This window comes from Aphelocoma coerulescens, chromosome 8 (genome assembly GCF_041296385.1).
Source record: "Aphelocoma coerulescens isolate FSJ_1873_10779 chromosome 8, UR_Acoe_1.0, whole genome shotgun sequence".
NCBI classification, from domain to species: Eukaryota; Metazoa; Chordata; class Aves; order Passeriformes; family Corvidae; genus Aphelocoma; species Aphelocoma coerulescens.
The window spans coordinates 32,073,779-32,089,991 of NC_091022.1; the positions used below are offsets into that span (position 1 = coordinate 32,073,779).

The 16,213-nt window shown below is 45.5% G+C and overlaps 1 protein-coding gene across 5 annotated transcripts; it reads right to left on the reverse strand.

The window, feature by feature from the left end:
* Nucleotides 1-6: 6 nt before the first annotated feature.
* SERBP1 (SERPINE1 mRNA binding protein 1) lies at nucleotides 7-15,549 on the reverse strand. Of its 5 annotated transcripts, none has more exons than XM_069023662.1 (10): nucleotides 15,064-15,548; nucleotides 11,806-11,968; nucleotides 10,580-10,717; nucleotides 10,367-10,438; nucleotides 9,727-9,801; nucleotides 7,866-8,043; nucleotides 4,761-4,808; nucleotides 2,205-2,378; nucleotides 1,282-1,320; nucleotides 7-437 (listed from the first exon to the last, which is right to left on the reverse strand). In XM_069023662.1, the coding sequence occupies exons 1-10, from the start codon at nucleotides 15,422-15,424 to the stop codon at nucleotides 381-383; spliced, it is 1,305 nt and encodes a 434-aa protein (XP_068879763.1). In that variant the 5' UTR covers nucleotides 15,425-15,548; the 3' UTR covers nucleotides 7-380. The 5 variants fall into 5 exon arrangements, with proteins under 5 accessions (XP_068879763.1, XP_068879762.1, XP_068879766.1 ...); XM_069023661.1 differs by having other exon boundaries at nucleotides 10,367-10,462; XM_069023665.1 differs by lacking the exon at nucleotides 10,367-10,438 and having other exon boundaries at nucleotides 15,064-15,549.
* Nucleotides 15,550-16,213: the final 664 nt, after the last annotated feature.

Genomic DNA, 16,213 nt, shown 5'->3' on the forward strand with positions numbered 1-16,213 from the left:
GAAAGCTTTTAACTGGTACACACTGTTCACACCTATATTTCAAGTTTGGAAACGCATATTTTCAAGCAGCAATACAAAAAAGTATCCATGAAGAATGCATAATCTCTGAAAAAATTATGAAAACATCCCTGCTACCATTACATTTCTAAATACAAAACTTGACTACCATATTGTTGCTTCTGTGTAGCGAGAGAAGTTCATTTTCAAAACAGATAAAATTCAGTCTTTAGGTGTGAATGGTATGAATGACAGTCTCTTTTTTTGTGTTTTTTTGTTTGTTTGTTTTTTTTTCAATTTCTTAGTTGTTTTAGGATCCTTAAGCATGCAAGCCTCGGAGAGGAAGGCCCGACCAGGGCAGGGTTGGCTTTATGACATCCAGTTTAGGACAGAGCTGGGAAAGCCTCTGGGTCATCTACATCAGGAGCAGAAGCACTTGACTGAAAGAGAAACATCACAAGTTACTGCCTTGAGGCAGGGGTGGCAGCACTTTGGGGCTGCAGAAATGACTACAAAAACAATGCTTTTTTATTTATCCCACGGATTACAAAGCCTTCCATACTGTTTTATGAATCTAAGCAATCTGGAGAGGAACTGTAGGCAAATTGATGCTTGCACATCAATTCTTTTTTTTAAAGAGATCTCAGAATGGTCTGGGTTGGAAAGGACCTTAAAGACCATGGAATTCCAACCTCCTGCCATGGGCAGATCCTTCCCTGTGGATCATCAATCCTTACTGAGGGACACAACTAAAATGTTACAGAAAAGGCCCTGTCTGGAGCAGAAATTATATTTTCAAAGTTTAATTTTTTCCCACTCAAAAACCAGATGTTGATAAAAGTAATTTTTGTGATAACTTAGCCCTAAAAATTCATGCATTAGCCAAGAATCTCCTCAGTAGTTTCCAACAGAGCTTTCTGAAAGGCTCTGCACCACATCTGAAAACCAGTGGAGAAATTGGAATTTCAGGATACTCTTCACTTGGGCCATGAAGGATAAGGATGAGAAGAACGATGAGAGCCGAGATAGTGGAACCTCCTGTCATGATATTAATTTATCAAGAAATGTATTTCAGATGAAAGTTGCATCGACACCTGTAGCTGCAGAGCCTCTGCTTTGCCTAAGACTCCACAGGCCACAAACCAGAATTAAAAAGTAATAGCAGGGTTTAAGCTGCAGGCTCAGCATCTCCAGTTGCTGAGCACACAAGAGCAGAAACAGCCAAAAAAAGGAGGGAAATTTTGGTGCCTGAGCCCAGGGAATGCACATGCAGAGATCACCCACCTGGTTGGGCGTGTGGATCACATCAAACTCCTTGACCAACTGCAAGGAAACAAAGGCAACACAAAATCAGGTGCAGGAAAGCTTGGAATTACTTTATGGCAGCGTTCTTGAAGAGTATTAGTGAATCAGCTCAGAGCAAACCCCCACTGTTGAACTTCAATTCCTTAAAATACTCTGGTATTGCTGTCAGGAGAGAGCTTCCCAGCTAATAAACCTAAAGTCTGTGAAGTCTGTGTCTGCTAAAAGGGACAAAAATGAGCAAATCTGTGTGAAGAAAACCGCAGGACACAGACTGAGCTCATTTTGCAATCTGTAACAATTTGATTGATGCCTTTCAGCCAAGTAAGTGATTCATATAAATCAAATCTTCACTGCAGCTACACTACAGTGCTTGGACTTAGCACCAAAGAAGAGAAAAACATTACTGGAGGTTAGAGAAAAACCAGTAAGAGCCCTATTTCCATCTGGAAAATCTGAATTCCTCAGGTTCAGGATATGACATGCAGCTGTACAACCAGTCCTTCACCCCCACCAGGTCACAATGCACACAGAGTGTCCTGGCTGTGGCTGAAAATAACCAGCCCAGCACTTGTGGTTCTGCTCTGGCACCAGCTGAGGCAGCTCATGGTACATTCAGATCTGTTCACACTGGAAAGTCATTTTTCAGGTCTAGACACAAAGACAGGCACTCTTTAAAAATCCACCCTCCCTTTTTTGTGTTTGATGACAACACTGCTCAAACATCCATCCTTCAGTCCTAACAACCTGGTTTAAAATGAACTTGCACAAAAGAATTTTCACTTGAGTTTAGAACGCGCTGTTTGTTGTCAGAGCATCTCCCCCAGAAATAAGGAACCTGTAGGAAAATCCCACCAGGAAATGAAGCGAATTCCCTGTGGATGAGAGCTGGGGGTGGTGCTCACCTTGTCAGTTCTGCCTCCACGGCTGGCCCTGCCCCCACGCCCTCGGCCCCCCCGGCCCCCTCTGCCGCCGCGCCCGGGGCGGCCCAGGTCTCCAAAGTTGATCTCCAGCTGGGATGTGATGTCGTTGGCGGGCTTGCGGAAGTGGTGATCCATTACCGAGTCCTCAGCATGAGCCTGGAATGAGGATTTCTTCATCAGCAAGAAAAATCACCCCAAAACCCCTTCTGTGCACCTGCAGCTGGGCTCTGGCCACCACAGCCCCCGCTCGCCTCTGATCACACAACCCCATCATCCATTGCCCGCAGAGACTCAAGAAACTTGGAATTTCTCAGAAACCAAGGTATTCTGCCTTTCCAAGATAATTCAGGAGTTCACACAATCACTGAGGTTGGAAAAGCCCTCCAGCAGGATTGAGTCCAACCTGTGCCCAATCCCCACTTTGTCACCAGCCCATGTCCAGTCCTTCCCTGGACACCTCCAGAGATGGGCACTCCAAACCTCCTGGACAGCCCCTTCCAATGCCTGACCACCTTTTCCATGGAGAAATTCCTCCTGAAATTCCATCAGAGAAACGTGTCCTTATCCCAGACCAGACTATTACCAAGCCAGCAGAGAATCTCATGTTGTAGCAATTCTCATTCTGTGTCCTGGTTCCATCAATCCATTCCACTCTTTTTCCACACTTGGTCACCCATCCTAATTTTGCTCCCTGGGGATTTACACTTTATTTGCTTTAGCCCTTGATGAACACTTAAGACCAGGGAGCTGCTGAGAATCCCTCACTGCCCTGCATTCACTGTAACAGCAAATGAGGCACAAAAAGCTCAAACACGAGGAACTGAAGGAGATAAAACAGAACTGGTCTCACCAGTGACACTGGAAAATGTGGATCTCAGCACCTTTGCCATGATATTCTCTTACTGGTTTGTTCCCAGTGCATTTGGTGGAAACCTGAGCCTGGAGGAGCAAGGGACGCTCCCAGGAGTTACAAACACCATCACTATTGTTATTCAGCACCTTGGAGGCTTTCAGTTACACACTGAACCCCACCAGGTGTTCTTAAAGCAATTCTTTCTCCTATTTTACACAAGCATTTTTTCCATGTGCAAGCCAGTTTTTGGCACTTAGGATAATACCAAAAATGTAAAAAACCTGCCTATTATAAGGCTCAACGATCACGTTTTGCAAACAAGACAATATCCAACATTTTCCTTCCCTCCAAGCCCCCAACTCCTGGCACAGCAATCATCACTTCCCTGGTTTTCCTACACAAGTGCCATATGCAGGCTCAAGCTTCTCAACTCCAGTTTAGTTTTCTGCTGTACACAACATTCAGACTTTCAAAGGCAACACACTGTGCAGCTAAGCCCTACACCCTTTAATTACCATTTGTGGAGCCTTCACAAGGCTGCCAAGGGATGGAAAGGTCTGGAGTCAAAGCTGCAGTCAGGGATTCCATAGGTCCTTCCCAACATCCCATCTATCCCCACCCTCTGGCAGTGGGAAGCCATTCCCCCTTGTCCTGTCCCTCCATCCCCAGTTTAATTAGAAATACCCCTTCCATGCTGCTTTATTTCCAACACATTCCACTGGGATGTATCCCACATAACAGCTGGTCCCTAGTCCACTCCTGATTTTATTCATTTAATTGTACACCCCTCCCTTGGAAATCTCTTTCCCAAACTTAGGAATTCAGCCTGAACGGTTTTCAGAGAAAAGTCAAACACTACAGAACACCTTAAAGACGTTTTAAATTCCTTTCTTATGATTTAACTTTTTATCTGCAGTTTTTATCACTGCAGGGTACTGAGATTCTACTTCCAACTACTGGTAGCCATGTGATAATTCCCTTTTCTGAGTGGTGGGATCAGTGGATTGTGTACAGTATTTCTGTGCATTTTCTTCCCTATGCTGCACAAATCACTACAGTCTACCAAAAATCACTGTATTTCCAGAACTTGACTTTGGTGTAACCACTGTACCAACAAATTGCAAATTCCCGATGCATACTGATGCTTTCTCTATCCAAAGTAATGAAAGCTCATTTAAAACTCCAACAAAAGACTTGGCACGCTCTCCTCAGCCTCTTCCACTTGGGTGATAAGTCAGACACACCGAACAAGTTGCTTATCCTGAACACTCTTTGGAAATATCACATTTCTATGTATTGGTGACTCAATAGTACTGATTTAATAACTGACCACTTCTTGAAGGCAGTGCTGCACCTAAGGGTCTTGGGGAAGGCTGTTGAAAATTAAGAACAAACTACCAAGAGAGCCAAAGCAGACAGTGAGAGAGGGAAGAACAGCAGCAACGAAAAATACTCATGGATAGAAGTTCTTATGATAAGGTTTGAAATCAGCAGGATGAGAAGCAAGGGGACTAAAACCATGACGGGTGTTGGATGGTGCACAGTGAGACAACAGGCATGGACAGAAGAGCTCCATATTCAATAAAATTCTCTGTTTTGATGAGTTTTTAATATCCAAATGTTCCCTGCTGAAGGGGCTCACGTTAACACACAGGTATCACCAGTTAGAGAGAAAGGATCAGTACCTCATTTGAATCCAGCAGACTCCCCTGCATTTCTGTCATCGCCTTTGTCTGGTGACAGTTGTGTGTCCACGCCAAAGTGACAAAAGGAACAAAGGGAGAAAACAAAAGGAAGAAATGAGACTCAACTACATACAGGAACAACAGGTAATCAGGTCACATGAACTGCTGGGTACAGATGGCACTGAGCACATGGAGCAGCAGAGGGATGAAGGAGCAGCTGTGCAAGCGTCCAGAGACAGCACAGGATGGATGTGCCCAGTGAGGAGACAAGAGAAAGCTCAGATGGACACCAAAAAGCTCAGATGGATGGACACCAAAAAGCTCAGATGGATGGACACCAAAAAGCTGCCCAGGAGCTGCTGGAAGCCCGGGCAGAGACCACACATGCAGGCTGGTCTCCAGCACGGCCACACGTCAGGCACAGAGATGGGAAGAGCTGGGATGTTTGAATCACTGTTCATGGAAATCTTCCTGCAAAGCCTCCATTCAGGAGTCATTCCTCCCAACTTTGAGAAGATGAATTCTTCTTTTCCAAAATATATTTCCTAATCTCCCACTGCTACCTCCTCTAAGGAAGTGACTGGAGTAGTGAGGAGGTTTGAAGAGGCACAACAGCTACACAGATCTGGGTATCAGTTTTTCAGGAATCCTGAATTCCAGTTTTGGAATAAATCTTAAGATCTGTCCACAATAGAACTCCTTCCTGGTTTTTGTAGAAATTAAGACTCAAGCCAGCTGCAGAGAAAAAGAGGATCTCTGTTTTATGGCATGACTCCATATCCTGGGAAGAGGCTCACTGGACCAGGGCTGCCAATGCCCCTGGATTTCAGATTAAAGCAGCAAGAATCTGAGACAGAACTGAGAGTTCATTTTATCAGTACCTGTAGAGTAAATGCAAAAAAGAGGAAAGACCTCAGACAGGGCCAAGCATTTCACTCCTCAGTGAGGAGGACAAGCAGGAGGAAAAGGAGGACAGCTCTTTCCCAAGACTGAGGCAGATGAGCAGCACTAGATCCTCATTCTCCCTTTTCCCAGACTCCTAGGGCATTCTCCAAGGAATTCTCAAGCTACAGGAATGCAGGTGCTCATCACAACACTTCAAAATTCTGAGAGATCTACTGGGGCACACGGTGTTTTTCAACCGTAAGCGTACAGAAGATTTGGGGCTGAAAATCAGAATCTACCTATAAACCAAATAACTTCCATAAATCATCTCCCTTCTTACCAGTAAGAATCAGAGGAACCTTAATTTCTTGACTCATAAGTACATCCAGGAGGACAAAGAGAGGAAACAGCAGGTGATTGGTGGTTTTTTAAACATTTTGCCTTCTAAAGCTGCTCACAAAGGAGCTGCAGTGGAAGCTTTCCTAACGCCTGTATTATAGAGCTATTCTCCTATAATCCTGAGAGAAAATCCCCACACTGCTTCCCATGGGATCAGGGAACAATGAAGAAGGGAGATGGGGAGACACATCTGCTGGATGTACAATAAAGCAGGCTAAAAGCAGCTCAATTTAAAGGCAGATTTGTTAATACCTCACTTTCATGCTTACGCAGCAAGAGGCTGTTACCTTCTTATGTGATGGTGCTAAAAATACCCAACTTGTTTACTTGAAGTTAACCTCTTAAATAGAACAATCTACTAATTATGTCAGGTCTTCCACAGGAGTAATTTGATTATTCACAGTTTTTGTTCAGGTTCTTTTACTTGTTCTTGGTTTTTTGCTTGGTTTTTCTGAGTTAACTGCTTCAGTTTTCAAATGGAAAATACAGTCTGCATCTTTCTAGCCTCTAAATTACTCACAAGAATCATCACCTTTACTATCACATATGCTCATATGTTCAAAAAGATTGCCCTGAGCTCACTAAAGGTCAAATAAATCTGATTCAGAGAGATTGAGGGAATTTGAAGGACTACAAGTTTAGTAAATCTTGGTAAAGTACATAAATACTTCTGTTTAATACATTCTTTCAGTACACAGCAACATTAAATGTAACTCAAATTCCCTTTTCTACCCAAGCCAGACAAAGCAACATTTAATGAACACTTCAGTGAGCAGCTCAAAGAAAACACAGCCATGCAATCATTTCAAGAACTGAACTACCCCACACAGCAAGAAAACAGCCTGATTTGTGACCAAGTCAAGCTCATTGTGAGTTCAATCAGAACAGAAATGGAATTTTCATTGGAAAACTGAGCCGTGCCCCCCAGCCTGGACTATATCCCAGCTCTCAGGATAAAAGCTGGCAAGGTGTGAAAAAGCAGGAACACATTTTAGGAGAGCAGAGTATTACACACTATCCAGTTACTTCAAAGGACTCAGCACCATCAGTATACAAAGTTGCAGCCACCAATCTCTTAAGTGAGCCACTTAACATATTACAGAGTGTTAAAAACAAAGATTAGAGCTAAAGATCAGCACAGCCCTGCATTACAAAACAGAGCTCTCAGCACTTCCCTCCCTTGCCCATCGCCCCTTGCCACTCTTGGAACAGAATAATTCACATTATGCAATGCCTGAAATGAGAAACTACAAATTTAAAGCAATTCTACAGCAACGATGCTGAGTGTCACTGGAGCACACAAAAGGATTTCAACTGCCTTCCCAAGAGCTTGTCTGTGTAACAGCACTAAGTGAGGAGACACCCACGGCACAAATTTAAGATGCACAGTTTAGGTTTAAGGCCTCTGAGGCAGGACCAGTCTTCCTTCAAGCTGACATCATCCAGCAAGCACCATAAATCTGTGTACTGCAGAACAGATGCTAAAGAACGTAAGTTTCCTTTTTTAAAAAGCAAACTTGACAACATTCCCCAAAAATTCTCATCAAGAGGCAATTCTTACACACCTAAGGTCACAGCTCAGCTCCTAAACCCAACCACAGTCAGAATGGCCACTTGTGCCACTGCAGAAATGGAATTCTGCTAAAAGAATGTTGTTCAAATGAACAAGAATGAAATTCAAATTAAAAAATGCTATTCCCACTTTCTAAACTTCCAGCTGCAGGTCGGCATCTCTCAGAACGGAGCTTCCACTCCAAGAACTGCTCATCAATAACAAAACCTTTACAAAGTGGACACTGCAAGTATGGAAAGGCACTTTACCTCCTCACTCTTTGACTTGTGGAGCACAAATCCTTTTTTCCATTGCCCATCAGCTCCCTCGTTTGGTTTGCGGATGTTGAACTCGACTTTTGCACGATCCTTACTTTGAATGGCTTTCCACTCATCCAGGGTCATTTCCTTGGGGCCTTCTTCCTTAACTTCTTCAACCTCATTCTCTCTGCAGTGAATTCATGGAGATTATGATCACAATGTAGAATTTACACTCTGGATACAATTTCAAAATCATTTGCTGGCTGGCACCAGGTTATAAATTAGTTCGTCAAGGCTTTAGCAGTTAAGAGGTGAAAATATAAACATTCATTTTCACCACAGGAAAATTCATCTCCTTTAGAGGGAGTGCCAAAAAAATTACACCCAGCCACCTCTGAGCACAGAAAAACGTTAAAATTAAAACTGACCCATGCCATCAAATCTCCACATTACTGTCAGCTTTATTTCCCAACATGAAAGCCTAACTCCTATCGTGACTTGTTTGGAGCTTCTTCCCCCCCTTTTGAAATACATCTCTCACACACATTCAAGTCAAGGCAGTGAGAACTTGTTCTTCCCACGGTTTTCAAGCTTTTTAGTATTTTAAAAACCAGAATTTAAGCAGCTTTGGATAATTTGCTTCCTTTTTTGAACCAAAAACAATTATTCAAACAAGTTTTACTTCCAGCTAATGTGAAAAAATAACAGCACACACCTTATTTGTGAGATACATCAGCTCTACCTTGTGCCAAAGGCTATTTTTAAGTAAAACACAACCTCTGTGCTCAATAACAGATCATATTCCAGCCACTGGAAGCCTCTGGTCATTGTTCAGTGTATTTATGCAACTGAATTTCTGATTTATAGGAAACCAGTGCTGTGTATGTGCAGCAAAAAGATCATGAAAGCCTCCATTTCTAAAGTCTTCATTTGGCAGCCATTAATTTTGAACAATAACAAAGGTTTTAAATAAAAATCACTCTATTTCAACTTTTTCTCACTGCGTAGGAGAGCATGATTTTTGACATGGGATGTAATCAGAATTTGTTTTGTTCAAGGCAAAGATTTTACTGCAAAGGTTTAGGGTAAAGAACCACAGCAAACCAGCCAAATGAGGTTACCCATGTGGAGCTGCTTTTCTATAGTTTTGTGAGGGAATCAAGCTACAGCAAGCACCACATTAAGAATCATTAGGAAGAAGTATTTCAAAATTCTGTTTGCTGTTTTTTTTGAATCCTCTGTAAAGCCCATTCCTCATTAAAATACAACATTTTGTCACACTAGGCTACCATATAAATTTGTATCATATTTTTACATCAACTCAGTATCAGTAAGGCTCCTTCTGCTTCTCTGGTTACTCTTTCATTCATCCAGTCCCTGGCTCCTTCTGTAACAGTGTCCAACTGAGATGGGAAGAGATCCAGGTAACTTTGAAAACAGCCTGGAGAATGAAAGATACAACCTTTTTCCTACAGCTCAGTCACACGGTCTCCACGGCTGTTTTGAAAAACTAAGTTCAAAAAATTGCCTTCCACTGGCATTTTTGTCCCATTTTCTTGGTGCTTCTGTCTAGTCTGAGCACAGATGCTCTTGGGTTTGGAATTTGGAGTTGCAATCCCAAAACCCAAAGTGTATTAGGAATGATTATTAATAAATAAAGCTGAAAGAGCCTGCGGGACACCAAGGAACTGTTTAAAGACAACAATTTCCAGACATGAGGTTCTTAAGGGGACTCATTCAGCAGCACTGTGGATAATCTACTGATAATCTGAGTTCAGCAAAACAGATGTGGGAATAAATATCAGAGGTGAAAGGTAACGCAATAGCACCTCTGAAGCAACCCAGGAGCACGGAGAGGGGTGGTACTCACTTATTTTCAGAATCAGCAGGCGGATGCTCCTCTCCCTCTGGCGTTTCCTCAGTTACAGCTGACTGATCCAATTCACTGCAATTACATAACATTGGGAGTTGGGGCTTTTTTACAACTTCATCCCTCTTCAAAGCTACGTAAGATTAACAATCAAGATCTACAGTGGATTTACTGTTTCAACAAGGATTGGTGCTCTCTGTGCCTTTTAAACTCGATGCTTTTCACTTAACTAATGGTTTTCCCCAATGCTTCCTACTACCCCTCCTGAAAGGCTCCCGCTGTCCCTTCCAACACAAAATGGATCTGGGCATTAAAAATAGATTTCAATGCAATAGCTGAATTTTTGTAATACAACACGCATGCTTACACCTGACCAAAATTTACTAAAAATGGAACGGTTTCATTTTAACAAAGAATTGTTACAAAACCAGCACAAGGCCTCCCAAACTTCCCCAAAATTCTGGCTGAACAGCGAAGCTATTCTTACGTTACAAGAAATCGCTCGGGTTTTAAACTCAGCAGAAGCGTGGCAAAAATCATGGAGATCAAAGGCAAAAAGGCAGCTAAATGTGTGTGTTCTGAAAGCCATAATTAGGGCTGATTAACATAATAGTTTTCTGAGCAATGACAGATTACTAACGTTAGCTCGTCTTTGACGGTTCCCCAGTTGTGTGATCCGCTGCCACCGCGCTTGTCCTCGTGCTTTAGGCCGCTGAAATGTGAATGTGAAACAGAACTAACAAAACTGAGTTAACATTATAGTGTCCAGACACAGAAATTCAAAGGATCAATTTTAAATGGGGTCAGAGTGGTAAAGAAGAGCCAAAAGGACTAGGAAAAGGTAAAGACTTACGATCTATCGCTGCCACTGTGTCTGTCAAATTCCCGTTTGCCACGAGAGTCAAACCCATCTCCTCGGCCCATCCCGCGCCCGCGGCCACGGCCCCGGCCCAGTCCTCCACGTCCACGCATGGGTCGGTCCAGGATGGGTCTGGCACAGAACAGCCACAGGTCAGGGATTCACTCCAGAAATGGACAGCATTTCATGGTTCTTGTTCTCTTTGAGGATTTTATTTACTTGGTTTTCCTTTGATAATTACTGTTAGTAGCTGAGTCAAGTGATTCGCCTCCAAAAATGCACAGTGGGTTTCACCATTCTTTTCTTCTTTGAGAACTTTATTTACTTGTTTTTCCTTTGGTAATTCATTTGTAGCTGGGTTCAGGCTCTAACTTCAGAGAAGTCACTCCCTAACCCCTGGAAGAGTCCAAGGCCAGGCTGGAAGGGCTGGGAGCAACCTGGTTTGGTAGAAGGTGTCCCGGCCCATGGTATGGGTTGGAACCAGACCACCTTTAAGGTCTGTTCCAACCCAAACCATTCTGTGGTTCCATGATTTTAGAATCCGGAAACAAATGCTCAGGATTGTTGTTTGTTTGCATCTTCTGGCATTAATTCCAAAATTTAGTGTTTGTATTGTGTTATGTAATTAACTGATGCCAAAACTTCAACTAAACTCACTTTTGTCCAACGTACTTTTAAAAGGATCTTAACTTTGGCTACTAAAGCTTTAATATTTGAACATTACTTGAATTCTGGCTGCTTCACAACACGTAAGACACTTTAAATCTCACGTAGATCTAAGATGGCTTCGCCACTTCCAGGTCTGAAGCCATTGTAGCCAAGGCTGCAAGAAGGAAACACCTACGTGGACAAACTTTTGCTGGCTTTAAGTCAGCTGGGCAGATTAAAGCCACAGCTGTAACAGCAAACAAATCTCATCCTGCAGCTATGCTTGGGTTCCTTTCCTGAGTTATCTGCTATAGACGTACAGAATTATGGTGAATATCTTGATTTAAGCCATAATTTCAGTTACACCCATGAACCTGTTCATGTAGACCACTCCCAGCCTAAAACTGGAATTAAGTTCACCAACAAAACCATGGAAAAGGGAAGTGTTATGGTCTGCACGACAAGAATTTAATCTTGATTCAATCAGCTCTTTTACCTGAGCAGTAGAAGGCAGGACAGCCCTGTCCTGCCAAAGCTAGGAAAGCTGTTTATCATCAAGCCAAAACTCTTACTTATCCACAGAGAACTCTCCTCCCTCGCCCTTCTCCTCGGCGGGTTTCTCGAAGCGGCGCTCGCGGGGAGGTCGTCGCTCGGGTCTCCTGTCGATGGGTTTGCCTTCCCCTTGCTGCTGCTGCTGCTGCTGCTGATCAGGCCTCCTGCCAATCCTCCTTATCCCTGAAACATCAGGCCAGACACATCAACGGAATGTGGAGTGCTCCGGGACAGATACCGACCCCCCAGGGAAACAAGCGGGAATAGAAGTTTTACTTCTGCATAACCTGAGCAACTCCACCTTCACCTGACTCTTCCCAGTCACATTTCTACCCAGGATTTCAAACTGTGTTTGACTGAAAAGTTTAGTAACCCCTGCTGAAATAACAGGGTCAGCTTTCAAACAAGGATCAAGGTAAGCAAGATTTTATTACAATTTTTTCTCTGAAAGGCGCTTTTCAGGTAAAACAAGTGGGTTTTATTCGAAGAACACACAAAGGAAGCGAGCATCACCTCACTGGCCCCAAGACAGTCAATCCTGTGCTCCCTAAAACAGTCATCCTGTGCTGTTCTAACAGTTGCACTCCATGATCTTGGAGGTGTTTTCCGACCTAAATGATCCTGTGATTCTGTCCTTGGAAACTCTTCTGGGCAGCAGTACCACCACCTATACCAGACAGGTGTCACCTGCACGTACAGGTCAGTGACTAACTGGGGTCCTCACCCACACAGACCCTCCCAATCCAACACACATTCCCTGACAAAGATTCTCCTTCTTGTGCACTTCTCAAAATAGCTTAAGACTCCACAGTGCCACCGAGCTGCCCAGCATTCTTCCTCCCTGCCTAGGCCCCCTAAAAGGGTTTTTATTGCAAATAAAAACCTCCCATGGGCATTCTCTTCTTTACCAAGCCCTCTGAAGGATCTAACACAGTTTTCTTTTCCACTCATGTGAAAGGCCTTGTTTACTCTTTTTTAAAAGATCAGGACAAACACATTGCTGCTTTGTTATACCATTTTCTTGCCAAAACGCTGGCTCCAAAATTAAGGAGCCAGCTTTTAAATTCAAAGCTGATTTTTACATTTTTTTAAAGAACCAAGTTCCTGCCTAACAAGCAATGTCAAATTTGGGTGGGGCTACAGAAGTTGCACTTGTAATGATATCCAAGCCAACACACCCAGATGAACAATGTCTCCCTCACCTTACAAGCTGTATTTAACATGAAGTTTGCATGGCATACATAGCTCCCTAAGTGTTCCCGACTCCCTGAGGAAACAAGGGGTTAAACTCAGCAGCCTGCACTTGGAGAAGGGCTCTCCAATGGGGACAGGCACTCCATGTGAGGAGGTGAAGCAGGGAGAGGAGCAGGCATGCTGCAGAACTGGAATGGAACAGCCACGGCTTTTGAATTTCGAGTCAAACGCCCTGAACTCAGACAAACCCGGTTCCTGCTGAAGCCTAACCCAAAATACGAGTTATTTCTCAGCATCACCAAGCTTTGAACTGCTAATTCAGCAGGCAAATCACTTGCAGCTTTACGGAGTAGTGGAATAGCTTAAAATACATTCACACAGGAAACAAACCCTGGCATCGAGCACCTTTATGATGCCAGAACTGCAAGAACAGCCACGCACAAAAATAGACATTTTCAAATTGGAAACTGACTTTGTTTATGACACTGCTACAACAGCAGCCCCGACTTTCTCTGTTTCACTACCACAACAAACCACGAAAATACTTATTTTTCACACTGCTGTTGAAAACAAGATGCAAAAAGCAGAAGGTGAAGAGGGGCTGCCAGCCCTGCCCAAACCTCTCCTGCGGTGCCAAAGACACTGCCATGTCCCCAGGTGTACCTCGCGGGGGACAGCGCCGGAATCCCGCACCTGGCTAAGGTTTCCAGAGGACACTGGTTAAAGGAATTGAGACTCCGGACAAATCATTGCATCCCTCACACAGAAAACACTCCCGAGCATTAAAGAGCAAGAGATCCATAAGCAAAGAGTATGTGTAACATAGTTCTTAAATTTGTCCTCCCACGAGATGTTTTCAAATAACATTAGTAAGACCCGTTTTCCAAAACAAGTAATATATTAAAATTATTTCTTTCTTTAAGAGCATAAAACACAGTGGAGAATCAGAATCACTTTGTAACATAAATGCTGAAGTATTAAGACGCTTTCACTTAGCATCGTGCTCTCTGAAAAGCTTGTTTAAATTGCAGTTAACCTGTTATTCCCTTGCTCCCACATCATCTGCTGTCACCACACATTGATGCTTTTCAAGGATTCCTTTTAACCCGAGTTGTGACCCACCTGCCGAGCGCCCAAGTTCGGGCGCGGTGGAGCTGCCTGCACGGGACGCCATGTGCCCACATCCATCCCTCCCTATCCATGTGGGGCCATGGCCTACTCATTTGCAGAGCATATGCCTTTAATCTATTTATACTTGGATTTCTTTTTTCCGAAGTTTTCTATGTAGGATGTCTTAGAAATTTACAGAAACTAAGAATTCATACAAGCTATTATTTAAATATATATGAAAACAAATATATTGCTATCAACGCTATTCACTAGAAAATTACCCAAATGGATTTTGGAAAGCCCAGGAACTTCCAGGTATCCTGTCAAATCCATCGGACCACCTGAAACACGAGTCAAGTTCAGGACACGAGGTTGGACGGGGCTTGGAGCAACCTGGTCTAGTGGAAGGTGTCCCTGCCCATGGCACGGGGAGAACGAAAGGGCCCTTCCAACCAAAACCATTCCAGGATTCCTTGTGATGGTTTAGATGGGATATCGGGAAGGAATTCTTGGCTGTGAAGGTGCGGAGACCTTGGCACAGCGTGCCCGGAGAAGCTGTGGCTGCCCCTGGATCCCTGGCAGCGTCCAAGGCCAGGCTGGACGCGGCTTGGAGCAGCCTGGGACAGTGGAAAGCGTCCCATGTCAGGGGACGGAACGAGGTGGGCTTTAAGCTCTATTCCCACACGAACCACTCCACGATTCCCTTCACTGCTAGGCTTTCCTATTTCGCGTTACTCCTCTCCCTCCCGCCGGCACCGAGGCAGCTCCGGGCGCCCCGCACGCCCGACTCCATTTTGCGCGGGCCGAGCCGCGGGACACGTGGGGCCGGGCGAGCCCGGGGCCGCCGCCACCGGCCCCGCGGGCGCCCCGGGCGGCCTCCGCCATGCACGGCCCCACGTGCGGCCCGGCCCTGCCCGGGCCCCCTTTGTGCGGGCCGGGCCGCCCCCTCCCCGCCGACCCCCCGGCCCGCTCACCCTCCTTCCGCAGCGGCGCTCCGGGCTGGCCCCCGCCATCCTCCCGGCGGTCCCCGCCGGCGAAGGGCGGCAGCGGGTTCTTGCGCTCCTTCTGCGACTCCCTGCGCAGCTGCTTGGCCGCGCTGCCCGCGCCGCCGCCCGCCTGGCCTGCGCCGCCAGCCCCGCCCGAGGAGCCGCTCTGGGCGCCCGCCGGGCCGCGGGCCCCGCCACCCGCTTGGCTCCCGCCGCCGCCGCCGCCGCTCTCCTTCCTCCGGCTCTCCGCCGCGCGCAGCACCTCGAAGGGGTCGGACTCGTCATCGAAGAGCTGATCGAAGCGGTTGGTGACGACGCACCCGAAGCCCTCCTGCAGGTGTCCGGGCATGATGGGCCCCCGTCGGCGGGATCCTGCGCGGATGCTACCGGGGCCCCCCGCGCCCTGCTCGCTGCCGCACAAGATGGCGGGCCCTGAGGAGACGCGCTTCTCTTCCGGCGCGGCCACATCCGGGCACCTCCGCGGGGAGGGCGGGCGGCCGCTGCAGCGCCGCCGGCGGCCGCGCCGCGAACTGCGCGCACTTTGTGTGAGGCGGGCGCGCGGTTTCCCGCCGTGGACTCTACCATCGGCGAGGTGGGGGGGATAGGTCGACGGGGGAGGCGGGGGGGGGACGCGGGGCGGGGCGGAGCCCCGCACCGCGCCCCCCCCCCGCCTCCCCCGTCGACCCCCGCGCCGATGGTACCGCCCGCGTGTGGGCTCCCTCAGAAATAAAACCTAAATAGAGCGGAATTAAGAGATTTGCCGTTATTAACTAATAAAAGTTGATTTCCAGGCCTTGAGCTGCAAGTTAGAACAAGATTTCCCGCCTTCGTGGGCATTTAATTAGCGGACAGACGTAGCAGGCAGTGTCAAGTGGAGGTGGTAGATGTTTGCGCGATAAATACGTATTAATATACTATTAATATAGCGGTATACAGTACAAATAAATACTGTATATTGCTATATATAATAATATGTAATATATATATGTGATAATATCTATGGCAATGTACAGTATATAATAACATAATAACACAATGCATAATACATAATATGCCACTCACAATATTAATATTAATATATTAAATATTGTATACTAATGGTAATATGTTGATGCGATTATGTCAGTACACCACTATT

What these genes read in the sequence shown, in the direction of transcription:
- SERBP1 (XM_069023661.1), bottom strand. Translation starts at nt 15,424, where the DNA reads ATGCCCGGACACCTGCAGGAGGGCTTCGGGTGCGTCGTCACCAACCGC. An exon ending in GGAGAGTTCTCTGTGGATAA is followed by an intron (nt 10,718 to 11,805) that starts GTAAGAGTTTTG and finishes GTTCTGTGCCAG; the next exon opens with ACCCATCCTGGACCGACCCA. An exon ending in ACAAGTCAAAGAGTGAGGAG is followed by an intron (nt 4,809 to 7,865) that starts GTAAAGTGCCTT and finishes AACTGTCACCAG; the next exon opens with ACAAAGGCGATGACAGAAAT.